This window comes from Eurytemora carolleeae, unplaced genomic scaffold (genome assembly GCF_000591075.1).
Source record: "Eurytemora carolleeae unplaced genomic scaffold, Eaff_2.0 scaffold160, whole genome shotgun sequence".
Classification (NCBI taxonomy): domain Eukaryota; kingdom Metazoa; phylum Arthropoda; class Copepoda; order Calanoida; family Temoridae; genus Eurytemora; species Eurytemora carolleeae.
Genome location: NW_019396112.1, coordinates 1 through 11282, shown reverse-complemented (window position 1 = coordinate 11282; position 11282 = coordinate 1). Strand labels below are relative to the sequence as shown.

Below are 11282 nucleotides of genomic sequence, written 5' to 3'. Positions count from 1 at the left end.
TTTTTTTTGCTACAGTTCGATTTTAAAAATTCCACGGGCAACGCCTGGCACTTCAGCTAGTTTGTATTTTGTAATAAAAAGACCTGTAATATAGATTTTTGAGTTTTTTTTCATTAACGTCCCTCTCTCTCAGTATCTAAAATACAAAGACGATTGCTACACCTATGCATCAGAATTAAGATTTTGTTGCGGCAACTCTGAAACAAACTGCGCTTTCGGTAACAGTGACACAATTTCTACAAAATTTAACTCACTTAAAGAAATTTTCGATAGAACTCAAGGAAATTCTAAAGTTTACTCGATTGTTGAACATTTTAATAATTATTAATTTATTAAAGAAATTATCCGAAAAAATTTTCTTAGCTGCGGCGGACATAACGAGAAAACTTATAATATACGTAAAAAATTCATTTTAGCCTTACGATGGCTTCCAGCTCTCATGGGAACTTTGATTCTTTTTACAAGGAGTTGAAGCAGGTTCGTTTTTACATTTATAACGAAAATTTAATATATTTATGTATATATATATATATATATATATATATATATAAAATCGTGCAATATGAATTTACCAATTTCTAAACATCAAATTGTAAGGTCGGAAAATGGTTTTATATCAAAAATATTTATAATTTTTATACAGCGGTACATTTTGAGCATCAACATGATTTTTATTAGATTCGAATTTCGACAAATACTAAATCCTCATTATTTCTCAAATTTAACTTCCATGACAAGCGGTTTCTTATATGATTATTTATAAAATTATATGTTCATCCTGAAACTATTAAGGTTGAGGCCCAAGATTCAACTCTGACCTCCGTACAACAGATTGATCGATTACTAAAGCCAGGATACACTTACAGGTAGGGTCACATGTAACTATACATTTACAATTGGAAGTATGATATCATGTTGTAGAAAAAATTCCATACTGTAGAATGTATACTGCATGGGAGTGTTTATTTTTCTGTATATCATAATTTATCTGTTACACTGATTATTGATATTTACATCTTTTAACACCCCATATACTGTACATGCACACACAAATCTTGCCAAAAAACTCAATGACACAGAGAGTGTATTTTCATGCCCCAAATGTATTCTCAATCCCGATCCCACTTGGGATCAGAAATGAAATTCTATATAAATATATTTTTTACTCATTTACTTGTAGTTATTTGGGTTCGGAGGGTTATGATTTAAAATATCTCGGCTGATTATTTGTATTACTTTTCATGTGATTTTATTTGAACCTAAAAATAAAACTACTATTATTTTTCATGAATCAAAAACTGTTAATATCATCTAAATTCCTTGTAAAATTACGAACATCAAGTGAATATCCACATAATTGTTAGTTGACCCGTTTTAGGAAAGAGTGCGTTAGCAAATTTTGCAAGTCTATTATAAACCTTGATTAATTTAAGAAAACTAGACATCGTCTTTTTTCCAATCTGGAATGGCTAAAATCTCAACAGTTTTTCTCTTAATCGTCTGTGCTGTAGAATACCGCTCGTTCCAGAAAGCAACCATGGGTTGTTCATTTCTGGAATGAAAAACTAGGATATCACTTTCCGATGAAGAAATGGTTAATGGGTTAGTTATACCAGGGAGTTTCATTGACTATTTTGTAATAATTGGGTATTTTTTTAGAAATCTGAATCCGTTTGAGGTTCTCCAGGTGGATCCAGACCTAGGGATTGATGAGATAAAGAAAAAGTTCAGGGTAAGACTTTCAGAATATTTGATACCGTTTGACAAAACTTATTGACCAAGGTTTGTTTTTAAAATCAAACCAAGTGTGCGAGAATTTTCCTAAACGAGATAAATTTATTCCCGTGCTGGAATAAGAAAGAAAGAAAAACAAAGCAAAAAACAGAAATTCCGACTTGAAAAGTTTTCATAATACACAATTCTTTTAAACTCGTTTTAATGTAAAAAAATGTCACTACGACTTTGTTATCACAAGTTTCATGTTCTTTTTCATAATTTGTATTTTCTGTTGTGAATGCTGATAAACTTTTTTTTCTTTCAGAGATTGTCAATTCTTGTCCATCCTGATAAAAACCCCAATGATCTGGAGAGAGCTCAGGTAATAAAACTTAAATATTTTCTTCAAAAATGTAAAGAAGGTTCTTTGGTCAAATTTGGACCTGAACAGACACGCTCGTTTCTAGATAAAAATAAAATTATAATTTATTTATTTTGGTATTTTTTATTCCCATTTTTCTTTTTGTGTATTTTGATGATTTGAAAATGATTTAATGTAAAATATTAATTTATTTGCATTCATATTTTTGAACATTTCATCAAGTGTTTTCATTGATTTCATCAGATATACTAAGATAATCTCGTTGATTTTAAATTTTTCTTGCAGACTGCTTTTGATGCTGTAAAGCGTGCATGGAGTACCCTGGAGGACAAGGATACCAGGAAGGGAGCTCTGGAGGTCGTTGAGGAGGCCAAGGGTAGAACAGTGTAAGTATTTAAACTATAATGAAATCAATGGAACCAGGATGCGCTACAAATATCACATATTAAGGGAAAATTTCAGGTGTTACTGTTAAATTATTTTAATACCAATATCTTCTAAAGTATTGTATAAATCCTAAATATTGACAATTATATTATCATTGTATAAATATGGTAGAGAAGAGGAGAAGTATTGTATAAATCCTAAATAATGACAATTGTATTATTATTGTTAGGATGAATATGGAAGAAAAGAGAAGTATTGTATTAACCCTAAATAATGACAATTATATTATTATTGTTAGGATGAATATGTAAGAGAAGAGGAGAAGTATTGTATAAATCCTAAATATTGACAATTATATTATCATTGTATGAATATTGAAGAGAAGAGGAGAAGTATTGTATTATCCCTAAATAATGACAATTGTATTATTATTGTTAAGATGAATATGTAAGAGAAGAGGAGAAGTATTGTATAAATCCTAAATAATGACAATTGTATTATTATTATTGTTAGGATGAATATGGAAGAGAAGAGGAGCAGTATGGTATAAACCCTAAATAATGACAATTGTATTATTACTGTTAGGATGAATATGGAAGAGAAGAGGAGAAGACTGAAGCGTGAAAATAAACCCTGTGTAGTCGACGAGGATGATCCGATCAAGTTCAAGATTGCCGTCAATATCCTCACCATGAAACTATTCGCAGATCTGGAGAGAAAGTAAGCAGATTTGTTAATTATCGAAGTTTTCCGGCTTTTTGTTCGAGTTTACTTACATTTTCCTCTATTTTCTGGTTTAATAGATCTAGACTAGATCCTAACTATGGAGAAATAATCCCCCCAAAAAATATCTAACACGTTAAACCTTCTCAACCCTTTGGCAAATAAATAATTTTTCTTAAAAATCATAATCCTGTTTTCTAATATATTTGACAGTTAAAGATTTGAAAACGATTTTTTATTTTTAATATTTATTTTCTTGATTGTCTTAAAAATCACCATCCTTTTTTCTAATATATTTGACCCTTAAAGATTTGAAACGATTTTTGATATTTATTTTCTTGCCATGACTATTTTCATTCCGATAATTTATGTGTTTATTACTTCTAGGAGACAAATGAGTGAGGACAAGATAAGTACGGACGCAAAGAAGAAACGAGAAAAGGAGATTGAAGAAGAAGAGAAAAAGGAAAAAATAAAGGTTAGGTCTTATATGAATTTGCTTTCACGAAAAGAAATTATCCTTAGCAGTAAGCCCCAGCACTTAAAAATAAATAAATAAAGAAAGAAATAAAGAAATAAAGAAACAAAGAAATGAGACCATGCATTTCTGATTCTAAGAATGCCCTTTAAACCTAAATCATCCTTGTCGAAAAACTGAAATAGTCGAGTCGATTTTCATATAAAAAATTAATTATTTCTGCTTCTTCCTCCATTTGGTTTAATGCACATTAAATGGCCTTTTCATACTTAAATTCGGTAAATTTCTTTGACAGTCTCTTTAAATATGTTTTTACCAAGGAGTTTGAAAAGAACTGGGAGGAATCGAGACAGGGAAGAGTTGACTCATGGATGACCTTTACAAAAGCAGCACGCCAGGCAGCACGGGACGAAGAGGAGACTGGGAAAATTAAGAAAAAGAAAGAAAAAAAGGATAAAAAGTTTTCTCCTATTGGATTCCGACCTCCCAAACCTAAACCTGAATCCAGATAAAGCTTCGCAACCTGAATCCAATAAACCTGTATATAGTTGTTAATCCTTGATGTAGATAAATACTCTAGTGAACTTGTACATTTTATCTAGTTTACTGCTAGATTTGATCTAGTATACTGCTAGATTTGATCTTGTTTACTGCTAGATTTGATCTAGTTTAGTGCTAGATTTGATCTTGTGTTCTTCTAGATTTGATCTAGTGTACTGCTAGATTTGATCTAGTTTACTGCTAGATTTGATCTAGTTTACTGCTAGATTTGATCTAGTTGACTGCTAGATTTGATCTTGTGTTCTTCTAGATTTGATCTAGTTTACTGCTAGATTTGATCTAGTATACTGCTAGATTTTATCTAGTATACTGCTAGATTTGATCTAGTATACTGCTAGATTTGATCTAATTTACTGCTAGATTTGATCTAGTATACTGCTAGATTTGATCTAGTTTACTGCTAGATTTGATCTAGTATACTGCTAGATTTTATCTAGTATACTGCTAGATTTTATCTAGTATACTGCTAGATTTGATCTTGTATTATGCTAGATTTGATCTAGTATACTTCTACATACGATCTAGTGTACTTCTAGAGTATTCTTGTAAAAGTGAATTAAATAATGTTTCGTAAGTTTAAATTTAGTTTTCAGATGAATGCCCGGACTTAAACCCTGAATCAGCAGAGTCCAGTATCAAGGTTTCACAAATCGTTATGAAGTTATAAAATAATCAGTTTTACCGCCTTTTGACCAACATTACCGGATACTGACTCATGATTCCCCAAACAGATAAAACGATAAAATACAACTACTTTTTTAGGAAAATAAAATTAACTTAATCACGGGTTCCCTCGACCAATTTTACCCTTGGTAAAGTATAATTCCCTAACATCCCTGTATTTTTATTCTCTTTTGAAAATAATTAAAAAATGCGTAAAGACTACCTTTTGTGATAGAGTGTCTTTGGAATCAGATACCATTCCGACCTTTTTACTGTCAATAGCTTGTAACATGGACGGGGTTAGTTTTGGCTTTCCACTGGTCCAAACTTACTTTATACCATTTTCCTGAAATGATACTAATAACATTAGGTTGAAGAGGAGCAGGTTGTCTTTTAGTACAAAAGAAATAGTACAAATAATAATGTCATTTTTATGATGTTAAATAAATAGTTTCCTACATTTTTAAAAATAAATTCTTTCACTCCTTTACACGATTTGTGCGTTAGAAGAAAAATCTAAAAATTGCCGCATAGAGTTTACTAAGAACCAATCAGCACGTAGAACCAAGAAATAAGATGGCTAAAACCTACGACTATCTGTTCAAGCTTCTCTTGATCGGAGACAGTGGAGTTGGGAAGACGTGTGTTCTCTTCAGGTTTTCAGAAGATGCATTCAACGCAACCTTTATCTCAACTATAGGTAAAAAAACAATATTTTACATTTTTCACAAGGGGGGGGGGGGGTTTCTCGATTATCTGGTTTTTAGGGTTGTTTTGTCAGTGTTACTTAGGTATCTTTATATTTTCGATGTTGTTTCGTCGCTCTCGACGAATCAGAAAATAATATCAATAATCCCAACAATAAAACTGCTCTACCTCCTTTGTTCCCGGTGATACAAGTCTCGTAACCTCGGCTGGATCGCGCTCAAAGATCTATCCATCCATTGTGCTGCAATACATCACGATTCTCAGGTTCAAAACTTAAAAATATAGATCTAATCAAATTCACATATATGTCTTAAGACTACATCTACTAAAAAAGCTTACATATTATTTCCGTCAATATATATAAAACATACCATCTTTGTCCAACATATCACGCACTTCAACACTGATCATGAACAACCCCGTACCCTTTAACCATCTTCTTACCATAGTTCTCCTCCGTCCTCAGAACAAATTCGGTAGGCTCAGTCTAAACCAACAACTATCTCTTCATCTGAGTCTGAAATGAGCCGGACTTTGAGCAACTTTCTTTACGTAACTTGCAACATTTTTTGGACATCGTAATTCGTATAAATATACCAAAAAAGAAGCACAACCGCTAAAAAACTAAATGATTTGAGACCGACGTAAAAAAGGATCCACGAGTAGCCGGTGCTTATACTAGCGTTCGACTGTTATTTCACTCTGATGCACTACGTGAACTTTCTTGGATCCATCTCTAAAAATGTTTGGTTTGGTTTCTCTCGGATACTCCTTCCGGTCCCTGGATTCACCAAATCCACTTAACACTCCCCCCCGGGGGAAAGTATCCGGAGAAAAAACCAAAACCAAGAAGGGAAAAAATAAAGCTAACGAAATTCAAGTCCGGTCTCATTCCACTCAATCATCTTACTCTGGGTTTCATGATCAATATTGATGGACAAAACAGACAGGATAAATAAAGTACACAATATCAGAACAAACGATATATATTTATTAACAACACAAATTCTTTAAATGATCTCTTAACCTTTTTTATAAAAATTTAAAATATTAATTTTTTAAAATGTAATTTTCGTGTACTATATAGAGATCCTTGATTTACGACTATGATAGGGTAACATAATACTTTATCAACAAATAAATTCCACTGAACATTTTTTCGAACATATTGGATCAATCACGATCATGGAATGGGTATGTAATCAAGTTTAAATAATCTATTTCCATGGCTTGGACGTAATGGGAAAAACCTCATATGGCTTAAACTCTCAATAAAACATTTCAACATATGGAAGTAAAGGATCATAATAAGATTTACACCAAGGATCTATCCGCTCCTTGATCCATCTATATAATATCCCCAGAAAAATACGTCTCCAGATCAAACTCATCGTCTGAGTTCTTGTAGGTTCCAGATTCGATGATCTCATCATATGTCCTAACTGGAGTAGGAGCTCTCATCCCTTTCTTCTTACCCTTGTTCTTTCTCTTCTCCGGTATGATCTTCCTGCATGAAGGTTTCGGATCATTTATTCCTACAAGATCAGGATCTTCATCTGACTCTATCTCGATCATCACAATCTCTTCAGCAGGGTCTATCATACGGATCTCTCGAGTCTCTGCATACTGCTCTACTACCTGATCACCCTGAGCTGATCCCTGAACGTCCTTAGGTTGATCCTCCGCCGATACCTGGCCTGGTGGCTCTGCAGGATCCTGGGACTGTATATTGATCCTCTTCGCTCCAGCTCGTGATCTAGATCTAGAACGCATTCTCTTCCGGCCTCTCCTTCTCGGTTTCCAATCTGGCAACCTGGGGAGCTCTTCCAGACATAAGGTTTGATCTTCATCATCCTTAGCCCGGAGAACTGACCTCAGGTGTTCACACCGATCCTTCCTTGCCTTATACATCTCCCGGGATTTTCGAGCACGTTCTTCTTCCTCAATTAACTGACACGCAATGTTGTCAATAAAGGCAACATCCAACTCTTTGATCCTCACAGCTTCCTTGTTATACAATCTCCGGTATATCATTCTTAGACCCTGATAAGTTCCGTACAAAAACTTCCTGAAGGCTTCATCCTTGGTTAATCTCTCGAACACGTATTGTATCTTGTGAGGATTCATCCGAGCCCATTCAAAGATAACGGGTTTCATCTTCCTATCCTGCTTCTTCACCAGTTTACCTATGGTTCCAGGTTTGATCTTCTCAGGGTTCATGAACAGGGGGGGAACAGGGCATGATCTGGGTCGGAGCAATCCATAATGGAATGGAGCAGGTTCAAGGAAGTTGCACTCCAGGATAGCCTCCTTACTGAGGCCAAATCTTGCATACTCTTTGAATGAGTTTGTGACCTCCCTCATGGTTACCTTTAATCTCCATTTGAACTTAGACTTCTTTAATACCTGTGCCTGCTCCAAGAATTTCTCCCTTGCCTGGAGGAGGTATCTGCAACCTCCGTGTTTTCTGTTCATGTTTAGTTCTTCAATGCCAGGGGATAGTATATCCGTTTCAGTGTACCATTTATATCCTAATAGTTTGATGGTTTTGCCGTCATTACTTGCCTTATCTCCTGGGGGGGCTCCGCTCTTGACTACGTATTTTAAATTGAAACCTGCTTGAGCTAATAGTTCCGATACTTCTCCAACCTGCTTCTCTCGTAGTTCTATTGATTGTGCACCTGACACAATATCGTCTACATACCGATCTCGGTTCAGACAGCTAGTTGCATTTGGGTGGGAGTTCTTACCTTGATTTGCCAGTTCATCTAATGCATATCCTGCCTGACCTCCTGTTGAAATTACTCCGTACCAAGCTCTTGTCATGACATATATATCTGGTTCCTTACCTTGCTCTAATCCTTCGCTAAATAAGAATAATGAGTATGGATAAGCTGATTCATCCAGGATAAGTTGGTTGTATAATTTTGAAACGTCACTTACCCAGGTGTATTTCATGGTTCTGTTCCTTGCAACGATATCCAGGATTCTGGATATCCTGTTCTCACCTTTAGGTAGAATGATGTTGAGGCCAGTACGGGTGGGATCTACCACTAGCCGGACAGGTGTACTTAACGAATCATCTTTTATAACACTAAACCAGGGATAAAAATGGCGAAATGGCGCATTTAGGATCATTTTTTGAGTAGTACCTGGGAGGTTATCTAGCTTAACCATGAATCCTCTCTCAACCAGTTCAGCATGAGCCCTTCTTATACCTTCCTTTTCAAATTCTGACTTCTTACATTGAGTGAAATAAATACTTTTGGCTTGTCTTAGGTTGCTGTTACTACTATGCTTATCAGTTAAAAATACTACAGGATCCTTTACAAATGGTAACTTATTAATAACTCTCCTATTTTGCATATCTACGGTAATACTTCTTTCAATGAGGTCTTGCTCTACTGCCTCCTGTAAGGAAATAGCATTTAACCTGGGGGATCTCTTACATGTAATGCATTTTGCGCATTCATCACATCTGTACGTTACCATCTCGCTTGCAGGATTATCATCATTTATGAGTTCTCTCATCTTTTGAATGGGCATGCCCGTCTTGAATACCCCGCAAAAATGAGCTTCATGTCCTTCATCTAATATCATGGGGGGTTCTTCAATTTCAATTACCTCCCCCCCCACCTCTAAAACATCTTCTTTGTTTATGGGATGGGGATGAATCGAAATATTGAAGCGTTTATCAATGGTGATCGAGAATGGTCTTTGTCTGTCCTCCCACCAATTTCTCTCAGTATCTTGCTTTATGTGGAATATTGCATTTAAAGTGTCAGCTTTAGCCCCTCCATTTGCACTAGTGAAAGATTTATGGGGCCCCGCAAAGATCAATCTTGAACCCCAAATGTCAGTAAAGGGGCTCTTATAAACTGCAACGCCAGATGGGAGAATTTTCAGGAGAATGGGACTAAGATTAGTATTCTTTATTCCAATGAGTAGCTTGACATCAGATCCCCCGATATAAGGGGGTGTTGGTTCAGAGGCTAGTATAGAATCAGTGTTAGTCTTAAATTCTGTAATAATCTCAGATAAATCGTATTTCTTAAATTCAGACGTGACATTATCTATACCCTGGCAAGTTAACTCATAATAATTTCCAGATTCATTAGGGCCTAAGCAACATCGGTACGTACCATATTCAGTTCGTATCGATGATCCCCCTACAACAGTTAGCTTCGATGGTTTCCTAGAGATTGACTGTAAGTTTAGGCCAGATGCTAATTGTCCGGATATAAGGTTTAGGTTGGCCCCGGAGTCAAAAAAAGTAAGTACTTCTTCATCCCCAAACTTTAGAGTTTGCATCATATAAAAACTGTGGTCCTGGGATTCAGGGATAATGGAGTTAAGATCGGATGGACTGAGGATACCAGAGTGGGTATTGATGGAGGGAGTGGACATGCTCAATTCCTTTGGTTTTTCGCAACACTTACAATCCATGCTGGGATTGCAGGGTGTCACGGAATAAACCTGTCTCATAAAGTTTACCGAGTATTTGATGTCCCAGTCATTAATACCCGGAGTGAATCTGCCCAGATATTTCTCAAAAGTGGTCTTAATGGAATCATAAGGGGCTCTTGTTTCAGCATGGGGTCGTTTTCTGCAGAATAAAATGTTAAATGGGTTGAATCCCTTTGCTTTTGCAGTTTCAACACAGGCTTGGCAGATTAATTCATCTGGTATTGATGACATGAACATACACTTATAATTATTGCATCTATTTTTTGGTCGTAGGCAAGAAAAACATATCAATTTCTTTGGTATTCCAGTCCATCTCTCCTCTGGGGTCATGCTAAAGAATTGTTTGCAAGTATTCATCTCATGGGAGTGCCCAGATATTGGGCAGGGAAAGACTAGATTCTTAGGATACCAACTGCGGGGGGGGGGATTGGGATGTGGAATGAACACCCTGGTTACAATTTTGTACCGGGGGGGGGGTTTGAATGGTTACGTGTGCAGCTGGGGTTTTCGACTTTGCAATCCCGGATTCAATGCTCTTATAGGGCTCGAGAATGTCTCTTTCATTATCACAGAATTGTTTGAGGAGGATAAATGCACGGATTCCAGTGGGGTTTTTCCAATCTAATCCAGTTTGGGACATTAATCGCTTGAACTTCTTTAAATCATCCCCAGGGAGTAATTCAAATAGGGATTCCAGGGTCATTCTGTTGTATAACAAATTATCTAATTCTGTAATGTCAATTTGTGGCACTCTAGACAACTTATCTAATCTCGCTAATCCTAATGATAATCGGGCGAAGTATGAATATTTCTGCTTGTCATCCCCAGGCATAGTTTTACCCTTGAGTCCAAAAATGATTTCCCCAATGATTCTACTGGGTGATCCATATTCCTTAAACAACCATTGCTTCAAGGCAGTAAAGTTATCTGCAATTGTAATAGTCTTGGATTTGATGTTTTCGCTCAAATGATCATTGAAGAGGGTATTGGCCCGCTGCTTATTGGAACCCCATCCAATTAGATTTATCTCAAGTAATTCCATGAACTCATAAATGGTTTTATCAGCATTATCGGAGAATACTCCGACCATGCTGACGTTTCCTTTTGAATTTGCGATTGAATGGACTTCGGAGAGGGCATAAATGCGTTCTACTCCGATGATCCAATCATTAGCACTATCCAATAAGGTTTCTATAC

At 35.7% G+C, this 11282-nt stretch overlaps 1 protein-coding gene across 1 annotated transcript; it reads left to right on the top strand.

Annotated features, from left to right (window-relative positions):
• The first annotated feature begins 243 nt into the window (after positions 1-243).
• LOC111695271 (dnaJ homolog subfamily C member 8) lies at positions 244-4841 on the top strand. Its single transcript, XM_023464523.1, has 9 exons — positions 244-281; positions 417-477; positions 793-866; positions 1660-1732; positions 2042-2098; positions 2384-2484; positions 3071-3205; positions 3596-3686; positions 4007-4841. The coding sequence occupies exons 2-9, from the start codon at positions 424-426 to the stop codon at positions 4196-4198; spliced, it is 777 nt and encodes a 258-aa protein (XP_023320291.1). The 5' UTR covers positions 244-281; positions 417-423; the 3' UTR covers positions 4199-4841.
• The last annotated feature ends 6441 nt before the right edge of the window (positions 4842-11282 follow it).